General features: G+C 54.1%; 1 protein-coding gene across 9 annotated transcripts in view; it reads left to right on the top strand.

The window, feature by feature from the left end:
- Positions 1-3,400: 3,400 nt before the first annotated feature.
- The window catches only part of AGBL5 (AGBL carboxypeptidase 5), a 45,289-nt gene continuing 35,570 nt past the window's right edge, over positions 3,401-13,119 (top strand). For 4 of the 9 annotated variants that reach the window (XM_084624531.1, XM_084624533.1, XM_084624530.1 and 1 more), the window contains exons 1-5: positions 3,401-3,519; positions 4,559-4,663; positions 5,743-6,050; positions 6,772-6,943; positions 9,833-9,999. In XM_084624531.1, the coding sequence (XP_084480657.1) occupies positions 5,815-6,050; positions 6,772-6,943; positions 9,833-9,999 (575 nt within the window). In that variant the 5' untranslated portion in view covers positions 3,401-3,519; positions 4,559-4,663; positions 5,743-5,814. Of the gene's footprint in view, positions 3,520-3,996; positions 4,266-4,303; positions 4,410-4,558; positions 4,664-5,742; positions 6,051-6,771; positions 7,001-9,832; positions 10,000-13,119 lie in introns of those variants that run through there. The other 5 variants (XM_084624532.1, XM_084624528.1, XM_084624529.1 and 2 more) reach the window with 5 other exon arrangements.

Raw genomic sequence — 13,119 nt, 5'->3', positions numbered from 1 at the left:
GGCACCCCCCATGACTACTTGTCCCATGGCAGTGCCCAGAGGTGCCATTCATGGTCTGTTGGGCTGGGTGCTGCATGGCCCCATGGGGTGATGCCACCCTAACCTCACAGAGCTTGCAGCCTCCTTGTGGGAAGGGCACCGGTGAGTGAGTAAAACCAGAGGGAAGGGAAGGCAGAAGTCAGTGCTCTCTGTGTCTTGCTTTTGTCATACCCTGGGTTAAAATGCCACAGTGGCCACTGGCCTCATTAGGACTCTAGGGGGAAGAGGCTGTGCCCCCATAGCCCCTGCTGGGTCATACCTGGCCAGAGCCATTTCCCTGTCCTGAGGAGCATATCCACAGGGAGCAGGGCTGGTTTCTAGGAGCGAGGACAGGCTCATGTTCTCCTGCCTAGGCTGTGAGCCGCTGGCCCAGCACTGGTGAGTCCCAGGGCCTGGCTGGCAGCCCGCGGGCTGGGGATGAAGCCAAGGGAGAGCAAAGGCCTAGGACAGCATAGAAATGTGCAGCAGGTTCCATGCAGCCCTCGGCACAGCCTCTGGTGGGGCCCACGCTGAGCTCTCCACACATGATCCCTGCATGGCGGTGTCAGGGATCTCCTGTATAGGCCCTGTTTGGACAGAAGGCCGGTTGAACCACCGAGGCCAGGCCAGGGGCGCGGTGCTGGCCATCACAAACAGGACCTGGCCCCTGCCTCGAGGGAAAGGACGGCTTGGAAGCGCAGCTGATGGGAGCCAATGCTGGAGCAGGGCAGGAAGAGAATCGATGACTCCTGCCTTGGTGGGTTTGTGGGGAAAGGGAAGAGGTAATAGGGGGGATACAGAAAGGGGCAGGTTATTCACATGCCTCTGGGGCTGCCAGCCCCTGGGCTAGCTGGCTGGAGACAGGAGACAAGAAAACGAAGGGCCAAGGGCACATAGGTCAGAGCTGCCAGGAGAGCACCGAGGGGTTGGGTGGCCGCAGCTCACCAGTTGGAGCCAGCGTCTCCCCTGCTGGGGCAAGCCCTACACGCTGCACCGCTGCCAGTAGCCAGAGGGGTAGGGGCTAAGGGCAGCAGCACTGGCAGGAAGGTCATGGGGGTGGTTTGCAAGGGTGCATTTCAGGAGGGCTCTGGCCAGGGTGCTGGGGGGCTTGGAGTGGTTCCATCAGACATGGGGTGCACAGTCTGGTTCAGAGTAGCAGCTGTGTTAGTCTGTATTCGCAAAAAGAAAAGGAGGACTTGTGGCACCTTAGAGACTAACCAATTTATCTGGGCATGAGCTTTCGTGAGCTACAGCTCACTTCATCGGATGCATTCAGTGGAAAATATGAGGAGATTTATAGACATAGAGAACATGAAACAATGGGTGTTACCATACACACTGTAAGGAGAGTGATCAGGTAAGGTGAGCTATTGCCAGCAGGAGAGTGGGGGGGGGGGAGGGAAAACCTTTTGTAGTGATAATCAAGGTGGGCCATTTCCAGTGTTGGGGGCTTATTTCTTTACCAGCTTACTTCCCTGGTCCTTCTCGCATGAACAGAGAGCAACAATACCCAAAGTCCAAAGGTGCAAACAATTCAATGTTGTTTGGAGTGAACTTCCAGCAAGCATGATTCCAGTTTTCTTCCTTAGTGTCCCCCTTCCCAGCTCTGACACCACAGAGCCTTACACCTGTGTCCCTGTTCCCATTCCCCCCTTAGCAAAACAGGATTCCAATTCCCCACCCCTCATTGACTGCAGACTATATCGTAAAACTTGAATTCTGCTTACCTATACCTTAGCCAATCATTTTCCTGAAATTTAACTAACCAATCCTAACATATTGTAACATGATTAGCTAACCCATTATATCCCACCACCTTAATTAGTTTACACCCAGCAAAATTAATTATACAGCAGAGAGAAACAATCACAGAACCAGACAGAGATTATACAGACAAACAACAGCAAAGTGGGAACTATAATGACAAAACAATACAGAAGTGAGGATTTCACATCCCAGCTATTGATAAGTGATACAATATTGATATATTGATACATCTTCTAGGCACTTCCCTTTCTCTGGAGGCGATAGGACACAATCCTGTCCTGATAGTGCCTAACAGCCCCATAGCACTTTCTGTCAGTGTGCCTAGGTTGGAATGTGAGGAGGTGACCGTTCGCTTCCCAGCTTATGGCTGCCTCTGCTGCTTAGCCTAAGGCCTGAGCCTAAGCACAGGGCCCCAGACTGTCACGGGGAGAGAAGGCCCTTACACCAGCAGACAGTGATTTTGATTCTTTCTTTTATACCTCTCTATCACTAGCCAAGTGATAAGAATACACCTAAATTCTTAGAGTCTAGGCCTAACATCCAGCAGTTGATAAGAACGTGTGAAGAACAGTTGGGGGCGGGGGGGAGGAGGATAAACATGGGGAAACAGTTTTACTTTGTGTAATGATCCACCTGCGGAAGTGAAGAAACAGACTGACAGAGCCAGGAGAGTCCCCAGAAGTCACCTACTACGGGACAGGCCCAACAAAGATAATAACAGAACGCCACTAGCCCTCACTTTCAGCCCCCAACTGAAACCTCTCCAGCGCATCATCAAGGATCTACAACCTATCCTGAAGGGCGACCCATCACTCTCACAGATCTTGGGAGACAGGCCAGTCCTCGCTTACAGACAGCCCCCCCCACCCTGAAGCGAATACTCACCAGCAACCACACACCACACAACAGACCCACTAACCCAGGAACCAAACCCTGCAACAAAGCCCGTTGCCAGCTGTGCCCACAGATCTATTCAGGGGACACCCTCCCAGGGCCCAGTGACATCAGCCGCACCATCAGAGGCTCCTTCCCCTGCACATCCACCAATGTGATCCATGCCATCGGGCCCGCAACGCCCCTCTGCCATGCCCCCCGCTGGACATGCCCCCCCGGCCCCAGCTCCCCCCGACCGCTGGGGCTGCCGCGGGGGGGGCGGCGGGGGAGTCGCGGGGGGGCCCCGGTCTCGGGCACAGAGGCCCCCGCGCTGCACTCGCCCCCGGGCGCACCCGAGGCGGGGGCTCTACGGCGCCACAAGCCCCCGGCGGCCCCACCTGAGCGAGACCCGCCTCCAATCGATCCCGCACCTCCTCCCGCGTGGACGAGCGGGGGCACCCGAGACTGGCGGGAGCCGGTCCCGGTCCCGGTCCCGGTCCCGGTCCCGGTCCGGCTCCTCCGGCGCTGCGGGGCTCGAACCTGCGGACCCCTCCTTCCCCTCGCAGCCGAACCTTAAACCAGCGCCCCCCGGAGCCCCGCCCCTTTGCGGCTCGCTCCTCCCCTTCGTGCAGCCAGCCCGTGGGCGGGCGCGTTGCGCTAAGGGGAAGGGCCGGCCAATGGGCGAGCGCGTTGCTCTGACGTGCAGGGGACCGGCCAATGGGCGGGCGTGTTGCTCCGCGGGGCGGGGCCGACCAATGGGCGGGCGCGTTGTTGTTGTCGGGCCGGCCGTTGTTTGGGTCCCGAGCGGGGCCGGGCTCCGGGGAGCAGAGAGGGGCGGACGGCGGGGCCCGGCAGGTGGAGGTGAGAGACTCCGCCGGTGGCTCCTCTGCCGGGGCCTGGTAGCGCGCTCGGCGCCTCCGCCCCTCCCCCCACCGCGCGCGCTCGGCGCCTCTGCCCCGCGGGCCCCGCCCCCCCCGCTCGGCGCCTCCGCCCCGCGGGCCCCCGCGCGCCCGGCACCCCCGCCCCCCCGCCGCGCGCTCGGCGCCTCTGCCCCGCGGGCCCCGCCCCCCCCGCCGCGCGCTCGGCGCCTCCGCCCCTCCCCCCACCGCGCGCGCTCGGCGCCTCCGCCCCTCCCCCCACCGCGCGCGCCCGGCACCCCCGCCCCCCCGCCGCGCGCTCGGCGCCTCCGCCCCGCGGGCCCCGCCCCCCCGGCACGTCTGTGACAATGGGACTCGCGCTCTGGGCTCCTCCCAGCCGCTGCCTCCCCCCCCCCCCCCCCGACTCCGGTCCCCGCGGCTCCGGCGCTGCGCGCGTGTGACAGGCCGCGGGACCCCGGCGCCAGGCCCGCGCCCTGCTGTGTCCGGGCCCGGAGCAGGGCCATGGAGCCCCCGGGCCCGGAGCAGGGCCATGGAGCCCCCGGGCCCGAGGGTCTCGGGATCAATCCCGCCCCGGAGAGGGGGCTCCCCTGCAGCGCCCCCGCCGTGTCCTTCGCCTGGCTGCGCTGCTGAACCCCGGCCCCTGGGAGCGGCGCCGGAGCTGGGCTGGGCTTGGAGTCAGCGCGGCGTCCTCGGGAGATCTGTACGGCATCGATCTCCAGCTCTCCCCAGGTGTGAGGGAGTGGCCTGCACGTCGTCTGGCAAACGGGGGTGGGGTGTCTTCCCCGTGCGGGCTGCAGGGACGCTTCGGTGGACCAGGACGCCTTCCACCTACTGTTCTGCACCGCAGGGAGACGTCTGTGTCCCCTGCTGTCAGTAGGTATCCCCCTTCCCAAAGAGCCAGTGTGAAGAGTGCTCCCTTTTTCATCGGTATCGGGTTGCTGCCTTTTGATCTCGGTTATTAGGTAAGATCGAGCACCATAATATCTAAGTGCCTTTGAATCGTGTTGTGTTTCACCCTGTAGGTTGGCCAGCTTCAACAATGATTTGTACTTAGAAGCATAAAAAGCAGGAGGGAGGAGGATCCACTGGCAAAACATCTGTATTTGGAAGCCTGTTTCATCCAGCAGGTAACAAATGGGATACCTTGAGCTGACCTCTAACTGGCCTGGCCCATTTGCTGCAGCACAGCTGATTGGTTCATAGGGAGGTAAACCATGTAGCTTCAACTTTGATTTCATCCTGAAGTTTTTGAGCTTAGTGCTGTCTCTTGCAAATGTGTGAATGATCTGCTCATTTGTGGAAATACGATGGCCAGAAACCTTCTTAGATTCTTACTCTCCTCCCCTGTCCCACCTCTGCACACACACAAAAAGGTCATTTTTATATACGATGTCTTCAGCGTATAAAGCCTTTAGACTAAATCCATTCCTGGTGATTTCAGCGGTGGATTGATTTCTTGTGTTCATTTCAGAAGTCTGTCAATGGTTTCCTCTCAGATTGCTGTCAGGAGAAAAGAGAGGACCTCTCTATCTTTGAGGGTGTCCCTCTCTGTAGGAGCTGTAATTAAGCTCTTTGTCTTTCCTAGGCTTGGAAACCTTGTTAACTGTTTTCTTTCTTTCTACCTTCTCTTCACACCCTCTCAACGGGTGTTATTGTTATTCTTTGGTTAAGATTTTCAAAAGTAGGTGCCTAAAGTTCAGCTCCTAAATCCATATTTAAGCACCTAAATAAGTGGACTGAGATTCCAAAGCAGTGAGTTCTCAGCAGCTCCTGCTGCTATGTGTCAATTTAAGTTTGCTAAATGCTGTGGGACCCTTCAGGATAAAAGGTGCTGTGGAAGCGTACCGACTGCTTTTACAGTGCTGAATAGTGGGCTGCATGTGTATAGGACAAATAGAAAAACAGTCCTTGCTCCAGACAGCCTCCAGTCTCACGTCAGGCCCCATGTGGAGCCTGAGCTGAACAAACTGGAGGCAAGCGAAGGTGTGTGGGTGGCCACATATTCTGACAAGAAGTGGTGTGCTACGCAATTTGTGTAGGGGTATAACTTGATAGTTCAATTCATGTTTTTGTAGCAAATCCTTGTGGGTCTCCGTGAGGGCATAGAATGAGGCCCTGGAACCCAGAAGGTACGATACAATGATCACAAGTTAGCGGTGGCGAGAGAGGGGCTTCTAATTGTTGGGTTGTTTTCTGCACTCCTCAGCTCAGGGACAGCTCCGCAGCAGCCTTGGTGCAGACAAGAGGATGAAATCGCACTCTCAGGGGCGGGCTAAACATGGAGATACGCTGTGGCGGCCTCTTGTTCAGTTCCAAGTTTGACTCAGGGAACCTGGCTCACGTGGAGAAGGTGGAACACCAGGAAGGAGAAGGGGACATAGCTGGGAACAGCAGCAGCAGCAGCAGCACCACGGTGTCGGCTGTGTTTGGCAGCTCCCTGCCCACGGCTGACTATGAATTCAATGTGTGGACCAAGCCCGACTGTGCCGAAACGGAGTATGAAAACGGGAACAGGTAAAGGGGCTTGGGAGGATGGTGGAGCATCTCCTGATGAGCCTTCCTTTCATTGTCCCTGTGCCAGGAGACAAGGCCAACATGAGCTAACAGCTGGAGCCATGCCAATCCTAGCAGGTTTTTAGCATGTGGCTCTGTTCCTTGGCCATTCCTTGCCTTCTACCCATGTGCGGTGCTGGGGACAGCATGAACCTTTCTACTGCAAAGTGCATAAAGAGCACGGAGAAACCAAAGAGAGCCTCCTGTTCTGGCACTCTGAGAATCCCTCTGGGGCCTCACTGCCTCTTGCATCCAGGTTAATAGTAAAGCTTCTCGCAGGAGGATGCTTAGCAGGCAATTCTGGGGATGATACCTATGGCAGGCTAGTATTCGGGTTCTCCTGTAGCACAGTCAGCTTCTGCAGGGCTAATGGGGAAAGAATCTGTCCCTCAAGTCCCTAGAGACCCATGTGGTTGAGCTGCTATGGGTAGCTTTGTAGAAAAGGGAGACACTTTTACATGCCCACTTCTCTGATTATGCTGCACTCTTACTCCAGGAGGCCTGAGGTTGCTGAGGTGACTTAATGCTGGAGACCCATTCGGATTCTGACCTTACTGCCAGTGCTCGTGCCCCAGCACCAGAGTTGTTGTGGGGTGGCAGACAGAGTCTGTCTGTGGGAGAGAATGTCAGCTCAGTTACTCAGCTGACAGACTGACCTGGTCCCTCTGTGTGTCCTTTTCAGATCCTGGTTTTATTTCAGTGTGAAGGGAGGAGCTCCAGGCAAGCTGATCAAAATCAACATTGTGAACATGAACAAGCAGAGCAAACTCTATTCCCAAGGCATGTCTCCTTTCGTTAGGACCCTGCCTGTCAGGCCCCGCTGGGAGCGGATCCGGGAGCGGCCCACCTTCGAGGTATCCGTGCAGTGAGCGCGTCGGGGGATGATGCTGCTTGGAGTTGACGGTGGATTGGTGCGTTGGGGTCAGGTCCTGTCTGCAGCTTTGTGACTCTTTAGCATTCTCTTTGGCTCAGTGAGCAGCATGTAAGAGAGGGTGTAACTTCATAAAGGTAAATGTGAACTCCTGGGTCTCTGTAACAGTCTCACCATGGAGTCACAGACAGTCCCCGTGGGCACTCCAGTCTATCTTGCTACCCACCTAAGATGGATTTAGTGATAAATGATCACTTATACCAAAAATCACAAAATAGTCAGGTTGCTTACCCCAGATCAATTTGTATTTCAGATCTCACACCAAAGAAAACACTGGTAGCCAATCCTATAGTAAACTAACTAAGGATTTATTAACTAGGAAAAAAGTTATTTACAGATTAAAGCAGGCAACATAGATACACAAATGAGTTCATTCTGTGGTTCCACAAGGTGACAGAGATGTAGTAATCTGTCAGAACTGAAATGTCTTTTTAAGGCTAACCCAGGGCAACCCTGGGGATCTCTGCTTTTTGTTTCTTAGCTTCAGCCCTTGTAAGAGTTCAAATAGCAAAGAGATGAAAAATTTTCTTGTCAGCTATCTCTAGTTCCCTCTTCCAGAACTCAAGCTGATGGGACGCATGTAGACCCTCATGGTTGCAAGAAAGCCATTACATGAGTCTTTGTGTTGTGATGTTCCACAGTGGCCCATTTAGTCTTGATAGTTCTGGATGGTGTGGGGGTCACTTTTCCTGTCTAGGTTCACTAGTTCAGAGCAGGCATTTTTATACCTGTAAAGCAAAACTTACTTATTCCCTTATAGCAGAGGAGACAGGCTAATGCAGGCAGCAACTCACAAGCATTTCATAGAGACTAAACACATTCTTACATGTTCAGCACCCATCTTGAACAATATTAATATACAGGTGAGCTGGTCTGGTTTCCAGCTATGAATTTTGTCAGTGCTCAGCCGATGCCTACAGTCTTGGCAAGAGCTGGCACCTGGTTTACCAGTGTCACGCCCAGGAAACTCCTTCTGCAACTGAAGATATTTTTTCTCTCAATTCTTCAGTTGTAACAATAGCTGGGAAACAGCCTTCCGAACTGAAATGCAATTAAGATAGTTCCATATTTAAGAAAAAAACATGAATTGAAAACTGCTAGATTGAGAGTCCCTGGAGGATTGGTGGAGATACAGCCTGGGTAGCAGCAGGACAGCAGTCACACTGACATACGCACTGCTTCATTAGCATGCCGTGCCCCTGCCGTGAAATGCACCCCTTTGCAGGGAGTTTGGTCTTTTGGCTCATCCAGCGCTTGGCCTTTGGAGAGGCTTGTCTTTGTTATGTGTACAGTTGTTGCTGGAGATGGATTGAAAACCAGTAACCCTTGGATTGTGACTCTTGGTGACTGTTACTCTGGGCTTGGTTTGTTTTAGCAACCAACCAAGAGTTGAAAGGCTATTAATTCCATTGCAGATTTCCCGAGGTGGCCTGTCCCATTTCTTTGCCTTTCCTTCCACCCAAAAACCAACCCCAAATGCTTGGGCATTTAACCTTGTCAGAAAATATTTGATGGAAGGGGTGGGATGTTGCAGCTGAATTAAGACTGGAACTGGATAATTAGAGGACATCAACATTTGCAGCTGAACAGATTCAGATGGCGTCATGGGGTCTGAGTCTCGGTGCTCTGAATGCAGAATGTCTCCTCTCTAGGCACGTTCTCATTAGGGCAAACCGCCTTGGCTTTAGTGCCTCCTGGGTCTGACCTTGGAGCGTTCAGCCCCCTGTTCACACTGTGAGCTCCCTGCAGTGAGTCCACCTGGATGGGACACCTGGGGAAGCCTTACACACCCCCAAAGGGGCCCTGCACCCCAACTCTGCAGCCAGCAGTGACTCTCAGCCAGTGTGGAAAACAGAAGGATTATTAGTTGTTGGGAACACAGCGTAGAACAGAACTTGTTAGCACAGAAATTAGAAACATTCATCAAAGTCCATCCTGGGAGGGCGCAACCCTGAACTCTGGTCTGTCCCCTCTTCAGTCCCTCAACTGCCGACTGACCAGCCTCTGTCATGCCCAGTTTGCCCATCCTCTGGCCTTTGTCTCTTTCCCGGGCAAACAGGGCACCTGGCCTCCAGCTCTCACTTTGTTCTCCAGCTGGCTCTTGCAGAGGATGGGCCCTGGCTATCAGTTGCCAGGATTCAGATTGTTGGCCTTTGTCTGTGCCCAGGCAGTCACACCTGCCCTCTAAGGGTCTCTGCAATGATCTCACACACTTGTCCCACCATCTAGATGTTTGAGTAACATATGGGGGAAACTGAGGCACATATGCAGTATTCAGACAAAACATTAAGAATACTCAGTATTTCAGACTTCGGGTCTCAGCAGATCACCAAGGGGACAGGAAGGAGTCCCCTGTACTTTCCTGGACAGTTTTGCACAAATGGCCTGGTGCGTTTTGGGGCTTTTCACTTTCCTTTGAAGTCTCAGGTCTTGGCCGTTGCTGTCGGGAGGCAGCAAAGTTAGATGGACCAAATGTCTGATCCGGTAAGGCAGAGCCTGTTTTCCTAGGTGGTGGTGTCTGGGCTCCTCAGGGATTCAGAGCAGACATAGACTGGAAGCTGCTTTGATTGTGGGTTTGACTGCAAAGCTGCAGCCACTGTTTAGTGGTGCTTATAGTACTAGTTATAATGGTAGAGCCGGGGGTAAAATGGGCATGTTTTTAGGTGCAATGAGATGACTTGTAGGATGCCAGCCAGTAGCCATATATTCCATGCCGTGTGCCCCCAGGGGGATGACTGTGCAGACTCGTGGTTCTCTGCTCCTGGGAGCTATGCTAGCCGCTCAGCATCTGCTTTGTGTGTGTCTGTCCCAGATGATGGAGACCCAGTTTGTGCTGTCCTTTGTGCATCGCTTCCTGGAGTACCGTGGCACCACCACCTACTTTGCCTTCTGTTACCCCTTCTCATACACGGAGTGCCAGGAGATGCTGGCACAGCTGGACAGCCGCTTTGAGGAGTGTAAATACATGTCACCCAGCAGGTGCGGACCCCCCTTGTTACCCCCTCTTTCTCTGCCTGTCTTCCCCCAGCCTTGATATTTTGTCTCTGTTCAAATGTACGGTGTCCTCCACCCCTTTTGCAGTGGTTCTTGCCTGGGTGGGGAGTTGGGGTAATTGTGCCAGCTGCCCTCTTGTTAGCTGCCGTGGGCTCATGTCTCTCCTCTCCAGCTCAGAAATGAGCAGCCACAAGCGTTTTCTCTGCACCGCTTGGTTCCCAAATGAGTGGTTCTTGGTGAGGGGGCAAGTGAGCAGAGGGTGCCCTTTTGGCTTTATTTTGGGTCTCCTCCTGGAACAGCATTCTCTATTATCCCAAGATCAGACCAGCTTCCATGCATTCCTGTGCGTGGGTCCTAAGTGGATCACTAATTTCCATAGCTCTCAGCCGTCTGGGACCCAAGTGTAGGGGACAGGCGGGGGGGGGTTCTGTAGCATTCCTGGTTTCGCAGCCACGGTGTCGTTTCAGACTGAGGAGAAGAGGTGACTGATGCTGCCTTTTGAGAGGTGCTCTAGGAGACCTGGCTAGGCAAAGGCTTCATTCCTTTTTAGCTTCCTGGCTGCAGAACATCATCTCACACGGACCTTTTCCCTTCCCTCAGCAGCCCGATCACAGGGGAGGTCCGTACCTCCTGGGTCTGATCGTCAGCCCCAGGTATTCTGGCTGCATGGTGCTCGCACCAAAGACTCTCCCCTGTTTCTGGGAATTGCTTTGCTCCCTTTCTCAGAAGCTAATTCTGATCTCTGCTGAGCTGTTCTGTGTTGCAGTCCCTTCCACCACCATTGCTTCCTGGCCCGGAGGCTCTTCCATACTCTGCTGTTACAATCCTAAATCATTTTCCTTAGGCAAGCAGAAAGTAATTCTTTATCTCAAGGCAAATCAAAGGCATTCACTCTGTGTACTTGTGGATTTCATTCCTCTGCTGATGGCTTCCCAGGGAGGTTTCAGGGAATAGAAGAGATCAGCTGGCTATGAAAAGGCAGTTGATGTTGGCACATGAAGCCTTTGGTCTCTGAGCACAAAGAGCTGCAGTTCCATGACAGCCCCTGGCCTGCCTTAGGCCCTGGTTTGACAGAGTGTGCAGGAGCTGGATCAGCAGGCGCAGAGAGCTCTCTTGTCGCTTTAGGAAGAGAGAGGAAACTGGACTGTGAATCCAGCCACTTGCTCCATGTTTACATACCCAGCCTGAGAGTTACGCTCACTGGGGCAAATTCATTCCATGCTGCTGAAGTCCATGGCGTTGCACTAGGGATGAATTTGGCCTCATAACACCAGTGTTCCCCGCTCTGCCAGGCCGATGAGTGGGAAATCCCGGTGTGATACTTGGTTGTGCTTCCTGCTGTTTCTTTTTCCCTCCCTGGGGCTGTGGGGGGTCTCCTTGGGAATCTGGAGCAGCCTTTTCCTTTTGGCTGAGCAAGTTTTCTCTCTCCTGATCCCAGACCAGACTTCTCTGCTGCTTTGGAAGAGTGACTGTCCTCTTGAAAGCTCAGGTCTTGGGGCGGTGCCCATGGCAGGACACCTGACTAGAAGGGCCAACAGCAACCTGTCTGCTCCTATCGCACTGGAGGGAACCAGTCTCAGCCTGCCCTGGGTGATTTCAGAGAATGGTGAGCATTCCCTGAAGAGCCAGTGGTGGGCAGGCTTGTCGAATTCAGACATTCTGCGTATTTTCCTTGGATTCCTGACTTCATCTGTGTGTTGGGAATCTCTTGAATGGACGTGCTGGGGGTTGGGGGGGAGAACTCTGCACTCTCGGAGCAGTGTTTGTTGACCCTCTCTCCCTGTGCTCATGTCATATCTCCAGCCTCTGAAGCTGACATCCAGCCCTCCTGAGAGAGCCTGTCTGCAACTTTCAACACGTCTCCTCTTGGAGCGCGGCTTGCAAAGGGCCCTTTCAGGCAGTGTCAGCCAGCATCCACAGGGCAGAATGCTCCTGTGTCCTATGCTGATCCTTTGGCCTGGATTCCTTGAAGAACCTTGGGCTGAATTTAAGCCCTCTGATTGGACCCTTTTGCTGTTAAGGATTTGTTTTCTTCCATATGTGATCTATTGTCCTTGGCAACACGTGATCTGTCAGGCTGTTCACGGCATTGTCACGGTGACTGCCTTCATTTCTTTCCTGTCCTCACCCCCCTTCTGTTTTGAAGCAAGTGGGCTGGGTATCAGATGCCTGATGCCCCCTGCCTGAAGGATCCTGGGGACATTAGATCACCATTCACATACATCTCCTCCCCCCCCCGGTCTTATTATACAATGGATAGTGGCAAACCAGTAGCAGGGGGAAAACACCACTTTGATGCTTAGGTACCAGCTCTCCCTCCACATCCCTTGTGTTCTATTGCCTGGGATTTTTCATGTCATGGCTCTGTTTCAGATTGAGTCCTGCTGGAGGCCAGCAGTCAGAGCTGGCCCTAGGCATGTACACTGCTTGTATGCATGACTGCATGGTGGGCTTCCTGCCTTCTGCATGTGTTCTGGACTGATGGCTCCCTCCCCAGGGCTCTGCACTGCCCATCCGGATTTCCCTCTCCACACCTTCCTTTGAATTCAGTAGCTCAGTCTGTTTTGAATCATGCTTCCAGTTGTGTTCCACACTCACCTAGATCATCTAGACATCTAAACGAGAGGCACCAGAGGATTGGCCCGGGGCAGCTTGATCCAGCTGCTGCCCTTCCCTTTGACTTGGTCTTTGGCCTCTCGGTGCATCCCTGCATTGGGGCAACAGCCAAGCAGAGACTTCACCTGACCTTTCCACTTCACTGCTCTCAGGCATTAGCAGAAGTTACAGCCTCCCCAGCAGAGGCCTCAAAATGAGCGCGACCGATGGAGGAGCACTGGGGCTAGGCCATCCATAGGGGCTGGCTAGGTGATGGGAGGGTCTCTGGGCTGCTCTCTCTAGAGTTCGGAGGGAAGAATCATAGAATATCAGGGTTGGAAGGGACCTCAGGAGGTCATCTAGTCCAACCCCCTGCTCAAAAGCAGGACCAAACCCCAATTAAATCATCCCAGCCAGGGCTTTGTCAAGCCTGACCTTAAAAACTTCTAAGGAAGGAGATTCCACCACCTCCCTAGGCAACGCATTCCAGTGTTTCACCAGCCTCCTAGT

The sequence above is a fragment of the Lepidochelys olivacea genome (genome assembly GCF_965140295.1).
Source record: "Lepidochelys olivacea isolate rLepOli2 genome assembly, chromosome: 3".
In the NCBI taxonomy this organism is placed as follows: domain Eukaryota; kingdom Metazoa; phylum Chordata; order Testudines; family Cheloniidae; genus Lepidochelys; species Lepidochelys olivacea.
The sequence above is the reverse complement of the archived record's forward strand: the minus strand, read 5'-3'. Positions and strand labels throughout refer to the sequence as shown.